We start from the raw sequence: 20,923 nt of genomic DNA, 5'->3' as shown, positions 1-20,923 counted from the left end.
CCACGCGGGCCTGACTGTTCTGTCCTGCCATTGGTCCCCACGAAACCTGCACCAGTTTAAAACCAGACACCAGTTGCTCTTCCCCCGTCACACTACCACCACAAGCCCCAAAAGATAGATAGGGAGAGAGAAAAAAAGTGAGCGTGTGTCAGAGACAGAGGGTCAGCCTGAGATAAACAGAGAGAGAGCGAGAGAGAGACACACACACAGTTAGTTAATTTTGGCATGCCTGCATACTCCACCAACATGAGGCTGAAGTTTCCCATCCTGGCTCTGACTCTGGAGATTATCACCATCATCCTGTTTGCTGTGTTTGTGGACTACGATGATGGGAAACACGGGGGGCACGGAGCCCACAACACCACACACCATGAGGAGAAGACGGAACAGGATCCTCTGACCCTTTATCCCAGTAAGTGACACCTGAAGGCTCCTTCATGTTAGCCTGGTCCCAGATCTGTTTGTGTGGTCTTGGCATGACAATGACCATAGGAGTTGGCAAGACAGGAACAGGTCTGGGAGCAGGCTTCCTCAGTGTGGTGCCACATATTGTATGTGTGGGCTGTCAGTGTGTCAGCCTGGTTGTGGGAGCTTGGCTGAATCATGGATTTGATTGTATTGACTCCTTGATACCAACCCTGGTTGCTATGGATGAAGGGCTATTAAAGTTGAGTATCAAAGATTTGACCCTTATTCTCTTAATAATTGTGCAGTAGCTTTGAGGGATAAGCTATAGATCATTGGAGATGGTATTATTGAGTTATCAGATACTCCTGTGAACAATCAGAGAGAGATGTCGTGGGGGAAAATAGTGTGAGGTTGTTGTGCACGTGCCCATTCCAGCATCCTCACACCTAGAAATACTCTTTAGGGAATGGGCCAGATGCTCTAGCTGTCGTAGGGGCACCACTCTCTCTCATACTGGACAGGTTCACTGTGGCTAGCCTCCAGATGGATTGTGCAAATGGGAAGATGAATGCCGGGACGGAATGGCATCCACATACTTACAATAGAGCTTGCAAGTGCACTTAAGGGGAATGCAGTAATGTGTTTTAGTGAGACATACGATTGAGTTAAAAATGTACGTGAAATTGTGTTTGGAGATAGATAAGTCTGTCTTGTGACTTATCAGTTGAAAAGTGCCAAAGCCCCGCCCCTACTACTTTACCTTTTGTACAAAAAATAATTTAGATGTTAGTCTGGTGTTCTTTGGGTGGTTCTTGGAATCCCAAAAAGTCTATTTTTTACCTATTTTAATACAGCATAAATACTTGCAGACTTACAGTATAGAGGTTTGCCCAGAAATGGGCAGGGCAGGTGTGACCCGAAGAGATTAGCGTAGTGCTTAGCATTTGGGCCGATCCTTTTCCATTCCAAGAATTTTGCAGATGAGGTGTCCTTTAAGTTAAGACATCCTAAAACTTTTAGAACTACGGGTTGTTTTTAAATAAATGGAGAGAATATTTGTATTTAAAGATTTTGTTCAATGGATTATACAGCTGGAGATGTGTATAAAGGCGACATTGACTTTCTTTTCTTAAGAAAGCGGTAACATTTGCAACTATCAACTATCATAATTGACCCCCCCCMAAAATGGTCACTTTACTCAACTGACTGGCTATTTAATGCCCCATAACATGCTCATTCAGCTGTACAAACACAAGTTGCACCCCCCCTCCCCCCCCCTAAAAACCTATTGGAGTAGACTATGAGAAAATATCAGGGGTCTGATGTGTGCGATGCGGGGGTCGTCTATATTGTGCATTACCAAAGCTCCACAATTACAGGTTCATAGCTGGGGAAATAAGAGGAGGAATGCAATTTTGAAAAATAGGAGCCTATGTTGTTGCTGGGCTTTACCATCAACGGGCAAATTATTGTTTAAAAAAAAGATTGCGAGGAACCAATGGTTTCTGTGGCTCCCTGAAGTACTTGTTTTCCTCAAAGAATGGGGACCTTAAGATTTGTTACACAGAGTTATTTTTTCACAGCCATAGTCTACTCCTTTCATCAAAGTCAGGCCGAATTTGTAATTTGTGATTACAGTTCACAAAAAGCAACTTCACCAATTGCACTGGTGTAAAAAGTTCCCCAATTGTCATACCTGAATAAAGTATAGATACCTTCATAGAAAATGACTCAATTAAAAGTGAGTCACCCAGTAAAATACTACTTGAGGAAAAAGTATCTGGTTTTAAATGTAAACTCAGCAAAAAAAGAAACGTCCTCTCACTGTCAACTGCGTTTATTTTCTGCAAACTTAACATGTGTAAATATTTGTATGAACATAACAAGATTCAACAAATGAGACATAAACTGAACAAGTTCCACAGACATGTGACGAAACAGAAATTGAATAATGTGTCCCTGAACAAAGGGAGGGTCAAAATCAAAAGTAACAGTCAGTATCTGGTGTGGTCACCAGCTGCATTAAGTACTGCACTGCATCTCCTCCTCATGGACTGCACCAGATTTGCCAGTTCTTGCTGTGAGTTGTTACCCCACTCTTCCACCAAGGCACCTGCAGTTCCCGGACATTTCTGGGGGGAATGGCCCTAGCCCTCACCCTCCAATCCAACAGGTCCGAGACGTGCTCAATGGGATCGGTGAGATGGTGCCATAAACAAATATATACAAAAAGGAAAACTACAAACAGGCATGACTAATAGTGCTGAGCGATTAGTGCTTTTTGAGGTCGGTTCAGTTTCGGTTTGATTATAAAAAGTTAATCACAGTTTTTGATTTTAGTTTCAATTAAAAAATATATATATTAAATGCATTATTAAGTAATGACATCTTATATTTTTGAGCTTTTTTTTTTACTAAAAAGACATACCCAAAAGTAACTGCTATTCATGTGTAATTACATGATTCTGACATGCAAAAACGTTGTATATTTGGAAAGAAGATATCTGGGAGATTATGAGGAAATTAACTGAAGACAATTTACATAGTTCAGAATACACAAGATGAAGCACACACAAAACCGTGATTTTTATTTATTTATTTGAAAGCCMTTTTTCATTGACAAGCTATAAGTGAATTATTGATGATTAGAGCTGTTCACAACATGTGAACAATGTCAGAAATAGAACGGGATTGATAGACCTAACAACTAGAAATAGGCAGATGTTTTAGTAAGTGGTGTCAGGTGTGGTCACAAGTCATTTCCAAGTGTCCCTAAACCTCTCCAAAGTGGCATACAGTTGAAGTCGGAAGWATACATACACTTAGGTTGGAGTCATTAAAACTCGTTTTTCAACCACTCCACAAATGTCTTGTTAACAAACTATAGTTTTGGCAAGTCGGTAAGGACATCTACTATGTAATTTTGTAAAAGTAATTTTACCAACAATTGTTTACAGACAGATTATTTCACTTATGATTCATTGTATCACAATTCCAGTGGGTCAGAAGTTCACATACACTAAGTTGAATGTGTCTTTAAACAGCTTGGAAAATTCCAGAAAATGATGTCATGGCTTTAGTAGCTTCTGATAGGCTAATTGACATCATTTGAGTCAATTGGAGGTGTACCTGTGGATGTATCTCAAGGCCTACCCTCAAACGCAGTGCCTCTTTGCTTGACATCATGGGAAAATCAAAAGAAATCAGCCAATACCTCAGGAAAAATATTGTAGATCGCCACAAGTCTGGTTCATCCTTGGGAGCAATTTCCAAATGCTTGAAGGTACTATGTTCATCTGTACAAACAACAGTACGCAAGTAGAAACAACATGGGACCACGCAGCCGTCATACCGCTCAGGAAGGAGACACGTTCTGTCTCCTAGAGATGAATGTACTTTGGTGCAAAAAGTGCAAATCAATCCCAGAGCAACAGCAAAGGACCTTGTGAAGATGCTGGAGGAAACAGGTACAAAAGTATCTTTTTCCACAGTAAAACGAGTCCTATATGGACATAACCTGAAAGTCYGCTCAGCAAGGAAGAAGCCACTGCTCCAAAACCGCCATAAAAAAAGCCAGACTACGGTTTGCAACTGCACATGGGGACAAAGATTGTACTTTTTGAAATGTCCTCTGGTCTGATGAAACAAAAATAGAACTGTTTGGCCATAATCGCAATCGTTATGTTTGGAGGAACAAGGGGGAGGCTTGCAAGCCGAAGAACGCCATCCCAACCGTGAAGCACGGGGGTGGCAGCATCATGTTGTGGGGGTGCTTTGCTGCAGGAGGGACAGGTGCACTTCACAAAATAGATGGCATCATGAGGAAAGAAAATGATGTGGATATATTGAAGCAACATCTCAAGACATCAGTCATGAAGTTAAAGCTTGGTCGCAAATGGGTCTTCCAAATGGACAATGACCCCAAGCATACTTCCAAAGTTGTGGCAAAATGGCTTAAGKACAACAAAGTCAAGGTATTGGAGTGGCCATCACAAAGCCCTGACCTCAATCCTATAGAACATTTGTGGGCAGAACCGAAAAAGCGTGTGTGAGCAAGGAGGCCTACAAACCTGACTCAGTTACACCAGCTCTGTCAGGAGGAATGGGCCAAAATTCTCCCAACTTATTGTGGGAAGGTTGTGGATGGCTACCCGAAACGTTTGACCCAAGTTAAAGAATTTAAAGGCAATGCTACCAAATACTAATTGAGTGTATGGAAACTTCTGACCCACTGGGAATGTGATGAAAGAAATAAAAGCTGAAATAAATAATTCTCTCTACTATTATTCTGACATTTCACATCCTTAATTTAAAGTGGTGATCCTAACTGACCTAAGACAGGGAATTGTTACTAGGAGTTTAAAAGTATTTGGCTAAGGTGTATGTAAACTTCCGACTTCAACTGTATGTCTGTAAATTAGATTATTCCAGTGCGATTACATATTTGGAATCCCTAAATGCTATTTGTTCAGTATAAAAACACAATTTCTACCATATCAACCTCACTCAAACATTGTGGTGGTGTTGTGGGGTATCCAGGGTACATTCAAGTGTCCTTTCAACCTCTCCAAAGTGTCAGAATGTGGTAATTGCACTGTTTTTGCACACTGTATGTGCCAAAATATTTATTGTTCACTATAAATGCTACATTTCTACAACACCAACCTCTCTCAAACATTGTGATGGTGTCAGGGGACATACAGGGGATATCCTGGTGTTTTTTCAACCTCTCCAAAATGCCTGAACKTTTAGCCTAGTCATATCCAGGTTATTGGTCCCACGTACAAATTAACTCTTTACAAAAATAATATAAAAGAAATAGATATACATTACCAGTCAAAAGTTTGGACACACCTACTCGTTCAAGGGTTTTAATTTATTTGTAATATTTTCTACATTGTAGAATAATAGTGAAGACATCAACACTATGAAATAACACATATGGAATCGTGTAATAACAAAAAAAGTGTTAAACAAATCAAAATATACTTTATATTCAGATTCTTCAAAGTAGCCACTGGACATTAAAAAAGATAAAAAAATGTCTTATCAAACACAAACTTGGTTACACATGTGTTCTCCAATAAAAAAGGTGTAAAAATAGAAATTAGCTGAATGATTTACAAATGACATTCGTGTTCATTTTACATCCCAGGTGTAGATGATTAGATTTCACTTTCACCATAGCTTGTGCATGTCTTGATAGTCTTTGAAGCAGTCCCTCTCTGCCAGGAAGCACCCTTTTTTTTCTCTTTGTGTTTTGTGCAATGCTTGCAGTTCTTCCTTTTGTCTTTTGGCAGGTGTGTTGGATAGTGGCGCTSACCTTGAGTGGAGGGTCTTGTGATGGTGGTGAGGTTGCTTTGGGCGCGCAATTCAGCCATTTCCAATACCAGCTACTCTCGGAAGGCCAACTGGGAGAGATGGGTTTGACCTTTTGCTTTGGCCATGTGCTTGTGGAGAATGAAAGCCTTTACTGTAGCAATGTCCACAAAGTGGTAGAAAAAAAGTTATATACCACTTCCTGGTCTTGTGGAAGACCTGGTAGTAGCCTATCAGAGGATCAGATAGGTCAACAACCCCCATGCTGGCATTGTAGTCCTTCACAGAAACAGGAATGAGGACATTCTTTCTCACCCATGCCCCATCGGCTAGCACAAAGAGCTTGTAGCCCCATTTGGTCTGCAAGCCAATTCGAGCATTTGATGCAACCAAGTGCTCATCTATAGATAGATTTTGAGCAGGCTGGAAGTACATTTTGCATGCCTTCACCATGTCATAATAAAGGGGCTTGACTCTTGCAAAACGATCATACCCTGCAGTCCCCTTTTTCTAGTGATTCTCCTGATCCTTTTGTGGGTCACTCATGTGAAGAGTACGGTTGATGGCCAAGAACCGGTTTTCACTCATGATGGAGGTGAGGAACTCGAGCTGATAGAGTGGGGATCTTGCTCCAGTTGTCAACTAGTCTTGATACCTTTACCAGTCCCATGTAAATCACCAAGGAAATGTAGTTGAGCATGTCACCCATGGTGACATGTTTCCAGGACATCTTCCCTCCCCCTGCTGCTTCCAGCTGTGCATATTCATTTTTAATTGATTACTTTACTCTTTTATATTCCTTAATAACCAAAAAAATAAGAAATATTGGTAAATCGCTCAGCACTGATGCCAAAACTAAAGATAAAAAACAAACGAAAGGCCTCATGGCCACCCAAAACGTCCTTTTAGCACAGCACTTGGGCATGGTTGGTGCTGCCACCTGGGGTACGGAGTGTTGAAGTCTATCCTGGTCCAGTGTGTTGCCTAACTGTGTGCTAACACTAAACTACCTTCTACAGTACATAACAATAGTGCATATCTCAGTATTATTTATTTGGTTTTGCAAGTTTGGAGATTTTAGATGACAATGTTGGGTAAGATGAATGTGTAGTGGTAGGCCGAAAAAGGAAGATATCCAATATGGACAAGATAAAAGCTGAGACTTGTTTTGCTGCTATGTTCCTAAGCTTCAAAAATAGTACTTTACGTCTCAGTTGGTATAGTAAGGTGCTGACAACGGCAGGAATTTATCAGGTTAGGTAGTTCCCAGCAATAATACACGATACATCATGTATTCTAGTTTTTGTTACCCCATTGTCCATTCCCTTGCATCAACCCACTCATTGTGAGGTAATGTTTTGCACGTTGTTTGATTTGCACATTCCCAATCAGTACCCTCAATCAATGCTAAAAAACAGAAAACATTGCATGCAATGTATTGCATGTATTAACAACAAAAATGCTGATTTGTTCAGTTACAAAAGTAACGTCAACACATGGCTATCTTATCTTGTACAGTCGTGGCCAAAAGTTTTGAGAATGACACAAATATTAATTTTCACAAAGTCTGCTGCCTCAGTTTGTATGATGGCAATTTGCATATACWYMWRWRTKWTRTKAWGAGTGATCAGATGAATTGCAATTAATTGCAAAGTCACTCTTTGCCATGCAAATGAACTGAATCCCCAAAAAACATTTCCACTGCATTTCAGCCCTGCCACAAAAGGACCAGCTGACATCATGTCAGGGATTCTCTCGTTAACACAGGTTTCAGTGTTGACGAGGACAAGGCTGGAGACTCTGTCATGCTGATTGAGTTCGAATAACAGACTGGAAGCTTCAAAAGGAGGGTGGTGCTTGGAATCATTGTTCTTCCTCTGTCAATCATGGTTACCTGCAAGGAAACACGTGCCGTCATCATTGCTTTGCACAAAAAGGGCTTCACAGGCAAGGATATTGCTGCCAGTAAGATTGCACTTAAATCAACCATTTATCAGATCATCAAGAACTTCAAGGAGAGCGGTTCAATTGTTGTGAAGAAGGTTTCAGGGCGCCCAAAAAATCCAGCAAGCGCCAGGACTGTCTCCTAAAGTTGATTCAGCTGCGGGATCGGGGCATCCCCAGTACAGAGCTTGCTCAGGAATGGCAGCAGGCAGGTGTGAGTGCATCTGCACGCACAGTAAGGCGAAGCCTTTTGGAGGATGGCCTGGTGTCAAGAAGGGCAGCAAAGAAGCCACTTCTCTCCAGGAAAAACATCAGGGACAGACTGATTTTCTGCAAAAGGTACAGGGATTGGACTGCTGAGGACTGGGGTAAAGTCATTTTATCTGATGAATCCCCTTTCCGATTGTTTGGGGCATCCGGAAAAAAACTTGTCCGGAGAAGACAAGGTGAGTGCTACCATCAGTCCTGTGTCATGCCAACAGTAAAGCATCCTGAGACCATTCATGTGTGGGGTTGCTTCTCTGCCAAGGGAGTGGGCTCACTCACAATTTTGCCTAAGAACACAGCCCTGAATAAAGAATGGTACCAACACATCCTTCGAGAGCAACTTCTCCCAACCATCCAGGAACAGTTTGGTGACGAACAATGCCTTTTCCATTATGATGGAGCACCTTGCCATAAGGCAAAAGTGAAAAACTAAGTGGCTCGGGGAACAAAACATCGATATTTTGGATCCATGGCCAGGAAACTCCCCAGACCTCAATCCCATTGAGAACTTGTGGTCAATCCTCAAGAGGCGGGTGGACAAACAAAAAAACACAAATTCTGACWAACTCCAAGCATTGATTATGCAAGAATGGGCTGCCATCAGTCAGGATGTGGCCCAGAAGTGAATTGATAGCATGCCAGGGCGGATTGCAGAGGTCTTGAAAAAGAAGGGTCAACACTGCAAATATTGACTCTTTGCATCAACTTCATGTAATTGTCAATAAAAGCCTTAGAAACGTATGAAATGCTTGTAATTATACTTCAGTATTCCATAGTAACATCTGACAAAAATATCTAAAGACACTGAAGCAGCAAACTTTGTGGGAATGTATATTTGTGTCATTCTCAAAACTTTTAGCCACGACTGTATATATCTATATAAGGCTTTTTGTATATCTTACATATTTTACATTGTTCAGACTTTGATATCAGGGAAAATATTGAATTGATTATTGATTTTAGTTATTCGTACCGTGTATATATCTTACAGCACTATTTGTAATTTATTTGTATATCTTACATTTCTGACATTGTTCAGACTTCGATATCAGGAAAAAAGATGGGATAGATTTGAGTTATTTGTTTGTTACCGGATGGGCGCGGGTGTTCTGTGCCAGAGGGGTTATAATATATCCTATGACGTCTCGGAGGCATTGCATAAGTAAGACTAAACCTGATTATAATCATGGTGTAGTGTGCTGAATCTCATCCATAGCAATACAATGCACTCCTGGGGAGAAAGAGACAGTCACATGTAAACACGATAATGAGTGAGGAATTCATGGACTTCTAATTTGAGACAAAATCTGTTTAGAAGAGCTAACATTCCTGTTTATTCTGTCTCTACCACTGTGTGGCAGAAAGAGGGAGCCTCAGAACAAACTCAACTCTAAAATGAATTGCCAGTTGCAACAATCCCTCTACAACTGCCTAAAATGTAGCATCGGTTTTACTTATAGTAAGGCCTGGTATGGCACAGAGACACATACAGAGAAAGAGATGTGTAATGGCTCTGGAATGGCATGCTGGTAGACATGTTTCCTGGAGAGTCGTACACAGCTTACATAGAGTACATAGAGTAGTCATATATAGTCACAGACAAAAAAAGACAACGGACCTATCGGGCTAGTCTATGCTGCACCTAAGCCCCCCAACCGCCAACCACACACCCTGTATTCCATTACTTCCCCAGGACAGTCTGGGTGGTGACTGTTAGCATTGTGGTGTCAGGGAAGGACTTAGGCAAACTGCCCACCACAATGCTTTCCTGGGGAAAGGAGGCCTATTGTTTCCACATTCTGCAAACGGCCACACCTTGATGTACTTTCCAGATGAGGACCCGTCATCCATCGCACAGTGACTGATCACTTTTGGAAATTGGGAGTCTGTCTTCCTGTGGTCAGGCATTTCAGGGAAGAGAACCTTTTCTGAATGTCGAGCGAGAGTGGGAGTAGAGTGTGTTGGGTGGGAGTGGGAGTGGAGCTCGGAGACTTAGGATTGTTCCTCCAGCGGCGGTGGACAAACCGTTTTTAAGCTCCACGCACCTACGTACGTACGCACACATACACGTACGTTCTCACGCACACACATACACACATTTGGTCAGTCTCTTGGGCCAGTAGCCTGATCCTTATCTGCAGACACTCGGATAGTGCTCACATCCTGCTGTCCGCACATACAGTGAGCTAAAGTCCTTATAAGTAAAGTCTCTGTCCTCTTGTATACATCAATCTAAACATGCATAAAGTGTGAGCACAGTGATCCATCTATTAAGTTTAGAAGACTTGATTAAGATCATGTGATCCCAGTGAATGGAACAGCGTAAGGCTACTGACATGACACATCAAACTGGGTTATCGGGAGCCTCAGTTCTCAGTATCCCATTCACAGACTAATCTAATTGGTCTTCCCTCCTCAGGATTTTTATTGACCCCCTCATGGGGATAGGGGTTACTAATGTTGCTGCACAATCCAATGCGGGTGCTCTGTGAATCATTTGAGCAGCCAAAGGCAAAGCAACATAATGAATGGAATATTTACACGCCACTAATAGACCTAGGTATTTGATCAATAGCTAGTCTGTCAACTGATTTGAATATCTTTGACGTGTTGTAATAGAGGATTATACTCACACAGCAAGCCCTCACAGGGTTTTAGTCATTTGTTTTAGTTTTCATTCACTATTCATTCAGAGTGAATAAATCATTGTTTTATAGAGAAATAATGCAATTATATTATGTTAACACTACCACCAACGTCTTTTGGATTTCATGTGAATTTATGTTATGTTAAAATGTTAATATCTCTGCCATTTTGGAAGTCACTTTTTTTTTATGAATCAAACTCCACTGAGCTGACCTCTGACCTGCCATTTGTTCCCCAGTGTTCCAGGATGTCCACGTTATGATCTTCATTGGCTTCGGCTTTCTGATGACCTTTCTGAAGAGATATGGCTTCAGCAGCGTGGGCCTCAACCTGCTCCTGGCCGCCTTCGCTCTGCAGTGGGGTCTAATCATGCAAGGCCTCTGGCACCTGGACGACGGCAAGATCAAAGTCTCCATCTTCAAGTAAATACAAATAGTACACTAACAGAACGTTCAGAATAAATCAAGCTAGCAGTATCATCATAGTACCCATGATAGAAGACTTCAAGTAAATACAACATAGCCGTTACCAGAACCGTCAAAACCAATAATCAGCTTGCAGTAATAGCACATGTACGTACAGTTGAAGTCGGAAGTTGACATACACCATAGCCAAATACATTTAAACTCAGTTTTTCACAATTCCTGACATTTAATCCTAGTAAAAATTCCCTGTTTTAGGTCAGTTAGGATCACCACTTTATTTTAAGAATGTGAAATGTCAGAATAATAGTAGAGAGAATGATTTATTTCTGATTTTATTTCTTTCATCACATTCCCAGTGGGTCAGAAGTTTACATACACTCACTTAGTATTTGGTAGCATTGCCTTTAAATTGTTTAACTTGGGTCAAACATTTTGGGTAGCCTTCCACAACCTTCCCACAATAAATTGGGAGAATTTTGGCACATTCCTCCTGACAGAGCTAATGTAACTGAGTCAGGTTTGTAGGCCTCCTTGYTYRCACAMGCTTTTTCAGTTCTGTCCACAAATGTTCTATAGGATTGAGGTCAGGGCTTTGTGATGGCCACTCCAATACCTTGACTTTGTTGTACTTAAGCCATTTTGCCACAACTTTGGAAGTATTGTCGTGTCTTTAGCATCATTAAACTGAAGATKAATCTTTATCAAAAATTCTCTGTAATTATTATTACGTGATTAAACTACTTAATCATGTAACTGTAATTAACTAGGAAGTCGGGGCACCAAGGAAAATATTCAGATTACAAAGTTATAATTTTCCTAATATAACTTTCAGATATTTTAATATCTGATCACTTAGTCTTCTGATTAATTAATTATTATTTACCTCACGTTAGTCTCATTCCAAACATCGTAAATTGTTAGTTATCTTCACAAACCCAGTCTTCACTATGAGTCATCCATACATCAATTGTCTTAAAATCATTCATTTACTAACTAAGTAATTCACAGAAGTGCATCACACAAACAAACAAAATAGATAAGTTTACAAAGAAATGATAGGGGGATGTGCCCTAGTGGGCTAAACCAGTATGGCGGCTTGTTAGACAGAGTGATAATTATAACAATTGAAATGCTAATCCTTTGCACATGAACGCTCACTCATTCGGGAACAATTGCAATCAATATATATATATTTACGCTCAATGTGTCATCGGGATCTCTGTTGAGAAGTTTGTTTCTGTTGGAGAGTCTGTTCGCCCTCTCTCTCTCTCTCTCTCTCTCTGATTAGAATGGATAGTTCAGAGTGACATTCATTCATGTCATTATAGATTAGATGTTTCGGCGGTTGTCGGTCTTCGCGTTCAATGATAGCGAATTCCTAGCTGCAGACTAGTAATTAATATCAAAGACTTGTTCTTATTCTGTCGGTATCGATAGTCTAAGAGTGTAACCACATGGTATGGTTAAAAGATTCAGCCATCTACGCAAACCTTAGGTTTATGGTCTCTACTCAAACCTTGGCCCTCTCGTGGTAAGCTGGTCTGCAACCTTTAGCCATCTCGTAATTGAGGTAATCTCGGTCTTCTCTCCAACCTTGGCCCTCTCGTTATCGAGGTAAGCTGGTCTGCAATAGAAAACCCGGGTGGGGTTTTATTTGGAAGAGCAGAAAAGGGCCTGTCCCAGGACGCCAGACCATAACTGTGCTCATGGGCGGTCCTCTGATTTAGTTAAACTCCAAAGGGAATTGGAGTTTCCTTCATTAAACAGTCCAAAATCACATTACACAATTTCACAAACAGTATCATCCTCACTCATTCATCTTATACAACAATTAGATGTAAGCCTCATAACTGAGGCTATTATATAAACAGCATTATGGTAATGTGGCCGTATTGTCTCCCATGAGTTTCACAAAATTGTACCAAACGGACCAGTTTGTAGCTAGATTCTTCACCGATCTGTTATACCTTCTCCAGAACATAAATGTTGTTCGAACCTCGAGTTCTGTGAGGTGGAAGAAATTCCTTTGTTCTCTCTATGAAAACTCTCTATACTCTCTATACTGTGGCCATGAGGAGAYAATCTCCTCCAGGAATKTATGACCTCTCTGACCACAGCAGCCTGGTTGTATGAAACAGAGAGAGGGGGATGGTGATCGCTGTACCCAAAGAGGGCAACGTCATGACAGTATGCTTGGGGTCATTTTCCATTTGGAAGACCCATTTGCGACCAAGCTTTAACTTCATRACTGATGTCTTGAGATGTTGCTTCAATATATCCACATAATTTTCTTTCCTCATGATGCCATCTATTTTGCGAAGTGCACCACTCCCTCCTGCAGCAAAGCACCCCCCACAACATGACGCTGCCACCCCCGTGCTTCACAGTTGGGATGGTGTTCTTCGGCTTGCAAGCYTCCCCCTTTTCCCTCCAAGCATCATTATGGCCAAACAGTTCTATTTTTGTTTCAGAGGACATTTCTCCAAAAAGTACGATTTTTGTCCCCATGTGCAGTTACAAACCGTAGTCTGGCTTTTTATAGTGGTTTTGGAGCAGTAGCTTCTTCCTTGCTGAGCGGCCTTTCAGGTTATGTTGATATAGGACTCGTTTTACTGTGGATATAGATACTTTTGTACCTGTTTCCTCCAGCATCTTCACAAGGTCCTTTGCTGTTGCTCTGGGATTGATTTGCACTTTTCGCACCAAAGTACGTTCATTACTAGGAGACAGAACCCGTCTCCTTCCTGAGCGGTATGGCGGCTGCGTGGTCCCATGGTGTTTATACTTGCGCACTATTGTTTGTATAGATGAACGTGGTACCTTCAGGCATTTGGAAATTGCTTTCAAGGATGAACCAGACTTGTGGAGGTCTACAATTATTTTTCTGAGGAATTGGCTGATTTCTTTTGATTTTCCCATGATGTCAAGCAAAGAGGCACTGAGTTTGAAGGTAGTCCTCGAAATACATCCACAGGTACACCTCCAATTGACTCAAATGATGTCAATTAGCCTATCAGAAGCTTCTAAAGCCATGGCATCATTTTCTGGAACGTTCCAAGCTGTTTAAAAGCAGTCAACTTAGTGTATGTAAACTTCTGACCCACTGGAATTGTGATACAGTGAGTTATAAGTGAAATAATCTGTCTGTAAACCATTTTTGGGAAAATTACTTAATGTCATGCACAAAGTAGATGTCCTAACCGACTTGCCAAAACTATAGTTTGTTAAAAAAGACATGTGGAGAAAAACGAGTTTTAATGACTCCAACCTAAGAGTGTGTAAACTTCCGACTTCAACTGTACACATTAGAGGAGAGTCATAGAGATGCCTTCTATTCTAGACACATTAATACAGCAACAGAACGGGTAGAATGAATGAATCTAGCATTAGTGGTATTATGTGCACAAGATAGAGGACAATCATAGAGAAGTGTTCTGTTCTAGTGTTAACAAGACATCTCTCGCTCTCTCTTTCTCTCTCTTCACTCCCTCCTACTCGTCCTCTCCCTCCTCACCATAAGGATGATCAACGCAGATTTCAGCACAGCCACCGTTCTGATCTCGTTCGGGGCAGTGCTGGGTAAAACCAGCCCCGTCCAGCTCCTCATCATGACCATCCTGGAGATCACCATCTTCAGCATCAACGAACATCTGGTGGTCGAAATCCTGGAGGTCAGTGCACTTCACCAAAATTTCAGATCCCAGAACTAACCCTTATTCTAACAGTCTGTCACAACAAACTAACTTCAACCTTGTCCACTCATCTAATAACTTGTGTACATGAAAAACAACACTATACAAGAAAATTATATTAGTTAATACAGTTCAATAAGCAATATTGTGTGCAATCTTGTGAGTAGCAGTTAAAACTGTGTGAATCTCCTGTTGACCCATACATGTGTACTATCTGTTTACCTGGGACCTTATACACCTGGCCCATAACCCTAGTGAGACTGCCCTCTAGTGGTGAGAAGTGACAGCCCAAGATAACCGTGATCAGACAAGATTCATCCTACCAAAAGGGCTCAGACAAATATAATCATGGCGTAAATTCTTAGGGATGAACCTACAAAGGGAAAAACATATCTAGGTCAATTTTATTTGATATTCTTGAATCGTTCCAATCCTATACCCAACAAATCCGTGCACAAGTTTTGCTTGGGAATGGGCAGAGGTGTGATGGATGGGTGATTGACAGGTGACTGAGGTTACTAGCAGGCTAAGGAGAAAGTTAGGTTAGTAGGGCTATTTTTTTTTTTACAACATGAACTAACTACTTTATGTGGTTTGTCCCACTCACAGGCCAATGATGTTGGGGCCTCCATGATTATCCATGCCTTTGGGGCGTACTTCGGTCTCGCAGTGACCCGCATGCTGTACCGGCCAGCTCTGAGGAACGGCCATGAGAACGATGGCTCTGTTTACCACTCTGACCTCTTCGCCATGATCGGTAAGAGCAGCTCACATGGCAGTCATCAAGATCAATGCATTTTGGCCTCCCACGTGGCGCAGCGGTAAAAGGCACTGCATCGCAGTGCTAGAGGCGTCACTACAGACCCGGGTTTGATCCGGGCTGTGTCGCAGCCGGCCGTGAACGGGAGACCCATGAGGCAGCGCACAATTGGCCCAGCGTCGTCCGGGTTAGGGGAGGGTTTGGCCGGCTGGGATGTCCTTGTCCCATCGCGCTATAGCGAGTCCTTGTGGCGGGTCAGGTGCATGCACGCTGACCTCGGTCGCCAGTTGTACGGTGTTTCCTCTGACACATTGGTGCGGCTGGCTTCTGGGTTAAGAGAGCAGTGTGTCAAGACGCAGTTGCAGCTTGGCGGGGTCGTGTTTCAGGAGGACGCATGGCTCTCGACCATTGCCTCTCCCGAGTCACTACGCAGTTGAAGCAATGGGACAAGACTGCAACTACCAATTGGATATCATGAAATTGGGGAGAAAAAAATGTATCATAATAATCTATGCATTTTATTGATTACCGTAGACAGTCACTAACGACTATTATTAGTATTATAGATTAAAGAGTATATATATTTTTTTTTATGTTCTTTGGAACACTAGAAATAACAATTCAGCAATAAGGGGGTATCAAGCATCTCAGAGTAGGAGTGCAGATTTTAGTATCATTTTTTATTTATTTTTATTTTACTAGGAAAGTCAGTTAAGAACAAATTCTTATTTACAATGACAACCTACTGGGGAACTTCCAATGCCTTGTTCAGGGGGAGAACAACAGATTTTTTATCTTGTAAACTTGTGGATTCAATCCAGCAACACTTTCGGTTACTGGCCCAACGCTCTAACCACTAGGCTATTCACCGCACCACTTTTAGATCACAATGAATGGGATTACATGGACAGGGGAACCTGAACCTAGATTAGCATTCCTACTCTGAGACGCTTGATACATACGGCTCCTGGTGTCTGTTTGCCTTGTACATTTTATCACAGGGGAAGGGGAAGGGAAAGCTCCCACAAATCATAGTCTCATTCACCACCTAGTGGAAATACAGTGTATCACTTCTAAAACTCACTGTATTATAAAAACAGTGACACTAGCAGGCATAGTTCTGTTCAATGTAGTTTCAATATATTTAATACATCACTTTTTGTTTATATATTTTAGAATTAACTGAAGTAGCAGACAAATCAAAATCCTCCTTGAATATCTTCTCCAGGTACCGTGTTCCTCTGGATGTTCTGGCCCAGTTTCAACTCTGCCATCGCTGAACCTGGCACTGATCAGCTCATGGCGGTGACCAACACCTACTTCTCCCTGGCTGCCTGTGTACTCTCTGCCTACGCCGTCTCCAGCCTGGTGGAGCACAAAGGGAAACTGGACATGGTGAGTCTTCCAATGCTTCATTCAAACCACAAAGGATCACAGCAAATCTGTAGATTGTTTGCTTTCTTTCAATTTATTTTGACTTGTTTATGTTCAAACAAGAATATTGAGTGTGTGCGCGTGTATTGTGTGTCTTTGGGAAAGAGACAATMAAATCTCACACAGCACCTACTATAGCATAGCTCACTACAGACCCTGGTTCGATCCCGGGCTGTATCACAACTGTCAGTGATCGGGAGTTCCATAGGGCGGMGCACAATTGGCCCAGCGTTGTCCGGGTTAGGGGAGGGTTTGGCCGGGGTAGGCCGCCATTGTAAATAAKAATTTGTTTTTAACTGACTTGCCAAGTTAAATAAAGGTTAAATAAAAAAGATGCTTCTGTGTCTTCCATAGGTCCACATCCAGAATGCCACTCTGGCMGGAGGTGTTGCCGTGGGAACCTGCGCTGACATGGACATCGGCCCTTTTGGTGCCATGATCATCGGGTTCGTGGCTGGCATCGTCTCCACCCTGGGCTTCAAGTTCCTCACTGTGAGTTCAAAGGTCACACAAGTCTGAACCAATAGAAAGGGAGATACCTAGTCATAACTGAATTGCATTCAACCAAAATGTGTCTTGTGCATTTAACCCAAGCCCTCTGAATCAGAGAGGTGCAGAGGGCTGTCGTAATCAACATCATCAGTCCCTGGGGAGTAGTTGTTTTTGTTGGGGGTTAACTSCCTTGCTCAAGGGCAGAACAGCAGATTTTTCCACCTTGCCAGCTCTGGGATTTGAACCAGTGACCTTTCAGTTTCTGGACTGATGTTCTTAACCACTAGGCTACCTGCCACCACAACCCTGCAGTGGACCAGAACACCACATTGTCTATAAAAAGCCAACTAGTGTTGCAATGTAGACATGCCTTGTGAGTTGCAATAAACCTACATTCCTTTGAATGTTACATTTCTGTCAGCATCCTCACTAACCAGTTAGGGGGAGGAAATAGTGTCCTCAGCCCAATGAGAAAATCTGGTTCTGGTTTGTTAAACGAGTTTTGCCTGCTGGGAGAAACTTGCATTTTAGTCAAAACAATCACCCATCCATCCATGACTGACTAACCTGCCATCAGACGGCTATAGAAATATTTTGAAATGAGTGGGCACTAGGGAATATAGAAATGACACAACTGTTTCTCTCTGTGTTTCAGCCAATCCTGGCATCCAACCTGGGCATCCAGGACACCTGTGGTGTCCACAATCTGCACGGCATGCCTGGCATCCTCGGGGGTATCGCTGGCATTGTGGCTGTCGCTCTGGGCAAGAAGAACGGGTAGGGCTCACCCAATGGCATTCTTCATACTGTATATCTATAAAGGCATTGGATAAAGGAATTAGAGGCATTAGAAATAAAAGGCATTTGAAAATGAATGATTTTCTAAAGACTTTTGGTAAATGACGATGTGTAGTCAATATCAGATACAGATACTGTAGTTCTTGAACGTCTAATAATTCACTTTTCCGTTAAGGTGTGAACTTGGCCTCAATAATTAGTCTCAAAATAAGGGTCTCTTGCCATAATTACCTAAGTAATCCTGTCATTTTCTCATCTCCGCCATTCTTCCCTCAGGAGTGCTGCCATGCAGGGTGCAGCCCTGGCCTCATCCCTTGGGTTCGCTTTGGTTGGAGGAACTATTACAGGTGGGTGGAGAGAGACTGCCATTTGTTGTCATTCAGAAATCTACATCACATTTTAACATATTTTATAAAACTATGCCATTTGTTTTATACGATGCCCGCTGGGAAACATATATTTTATAATACTGTTAATAACTTTTCTATTTGTACAGGTCTGATAATGAAGCTTCCATTCTGGGGACAGCCTCCAGATCAGAACTGCTTTGATGATTCAATCTATTGGGAGGTAATAATCTGAAAGAAACCAATACAACACATTATCCTGATCCATTATTGACCATTACTAGCTGACAGGTGAATCAAATCCCTGAGGTATATGGTATAACGTATAGGATATTATATTTATTGGTGTGACACTCATGTAACATTTGACATATCCAGTCCCATAATGTGGCATTAGCCACATATAGATTGTTCTTAGTCACACATGGCTAATGTGGCATACTGTCTTGTATTATATTGAACGTGACCACCTGGAGACACACATAAAATATTTGATTTGTAAATAAAAAATACTATCTTATAACAAATATGATTTGGTATAGATGAAATTGTGGCTAAATTCTGAGATCTGTGACTGACTGAGATGTGACTGTATTCTAGGTTCCTGAGGAGGAGGAGGAGGAGGAGGAGGAGGGCGAGGAGAGCCTGGCTCACGGAAACCAAAAAGCAGAGGCGTAAAGCTCCCACTCTTTGCTGCACATTCACGACCTACAACCCTCTGAGCTAGAGATGGGAAAGTGAGGAATCATGAACCACACATTAGACATTGGGTGTACTCTATCTCAATAGTTTTAACTGGCTTCCTCTCCTTGTGTCACCTCTCCTTCATCTAATTGGTAGATCCCTACCAGGACTTCATGCGTCACCCGTCTAATTTCTTGACCATCAGTGCAGAGGACGTAAAGGAGAGAAGCTATGTTGTACTATTGAATTCAACCCAGGATGGCCAATGCTGTGAAATTGTCAGTTATTTTCAACTACTGCATAAATAATTAGATTGACGTGAGACAAATTGAGATCATATCGTGATTCATGTTACCTTATTAAGACATCTCTAAATCAACTCGATCAGCAGGGAAATGTTAGCCTATGTTGCACTTTTCTGTGTAACCAAACTAGGTCCTGATTGTCCATAGATTTGTACTAAATATTTTAATCTTCAATTGAATAGAGTAGGTCCACTGAAGAGCATTTGGGAAACATGTCATAGCTCATTATAATTTCAACTAAAGTGTAAGAGGTGGGTGTGTTACAATGCAATTGAAATAATATTGTAWAGATTTTCTTATCTTAAACGAATCATGTTTACAGAAACTCATTTCAAACAACATGCTTGCAGTGCTTTGGATGTGTTAGTCTGAAAATGTATTTAAATGAAGCAGCATTTTGATATAAATGATCCTGAATAAGTTGCATTGACACATTAACTGTTCTTTCACACAATCGGAGGAAAGATACTTTCAGGGATTCGTTTTTTACACTGAATTTGATGACCACCGTTCTGAGCCATTATAAAGTGTATAGAAATAGTAGAAACAGTATATCAAGCTGACAATATCACCAATTGTCTCACATGTTTTGTGACGCTATCGAAATGTTAACAGACATCTGTTTTGCCTCATTAGTTAGGGCTATACATTGTATGTTTTTCTCAACGCGTCTTTTTATGTCGCCATCCAACTGACATAGCCGATATTGTGTGCTAGGCCTTGTTTAATGAATGAAATCAACTGCTACTTTAGCCTGCTGCAGAGCTAGGCCGCGTGACTGGAGCTCCCTACTCCTACTGGAGAGAATCTGATACCAGACCAGGTGGCAATGTTTAGGCAGTAGCTAAGGGCCGGGATTTATCAAGCGTCTCAGAGTGGGGGTGCTGATCTTGGATCAGTTTTACCTTTCTAGATCAGCACTCCTGAGACGCTTGATAAACACGGGCACAGGTCTCACGGGGAATGGAGCTGGGCCAAAATGGGTTCTGCATTAAGCTACTCCCTGTGTGCATCCAAATACTCTAAGGTTCCCCTTCTTCTACCCCAGTATCCTCACTGCTAAAGTGGAGTTGAGTGTCTTTGATTTTCATTTCACCGTCTAAGTTTTTTCAAATACAGAAAGTCAATTGAAATCTGACATGTCCAATTAAAAACCGGATAGTCTACATGTCACATGGATTCAGAATAAATGGGGCATGAGAAAGAAAGCCACTGAGAGATTTAGGATACATAAGCTTTATTTATTTATTTCACTTCTTATTGTAACCTCTTAATGCTAGTTACATAATGGATATAGTCAGTTTCTCTAAATCCCTGCACCTAGGACTAACAATTGGTACTTAGTGATTCAGATTACAAGTATGTCTTTATACACTGAGTGTACAAAACATTAAGAACACTT

At 41.6% G+C, this 20,923-nt stretch overlaps 1 protein-coding gene across 1 annotated transcript; it reads left to right on the top strand.

The window, feature by feature from the left end:
• Nucleotides 1-97: 97 nt before the first annotated feature.
• LOC111955346 (ammonium transporter Rh type A) lies at nucleotides 98-19,831 on the top strand. Its single transcript, XM_023975561.2, has 10 exons — nucleotides 98-412; nucleotides 10,823-11,006; nucleotides 14,530-14,680; nucleotides 15,311-15,458; nucleotides 16,690-16,856; nucleotides 17,250-17,387; nucleotides 18,043-18,164; nucleotides 18,462-18,532; nucleotides 18,682-18,755; nucleotides 19,133-19,831. Exons 1-10 carry the CDS (start codon nucleotides 226-228, stop codon nucleotides 19,208-19,210), a joined length of 1,320 nt encoding a protein of 439 aa, XP_023831329.1. The 5' UTR covers nucleotides 98-225; the 3' UTR covers nucleotides 19,211-19,831.
• The last annotated feature ends 1,092 nt before the right edge of the window (nucleotides 19,832-20,923 follow it).

Source organism: Salvelinus sp. IW2-2015, linkage group LG30, assembly GCF_002910315.2.
Source record: "Salvelinus sp. IW2-2015 linkage group LG30, ASM291031v2, whole genome shotgun sequence".
Classification (NCBI taxonomy): Eukaryota; Metazoa; Chordata; class Actinopteri; order Salmoniformes; family Salmonidae; genus Salvelinus; species Salvelinus sp. IW2-2015.
This window is presented reverse-complemented; position numbering and strand designations above follow the sequence as displayed.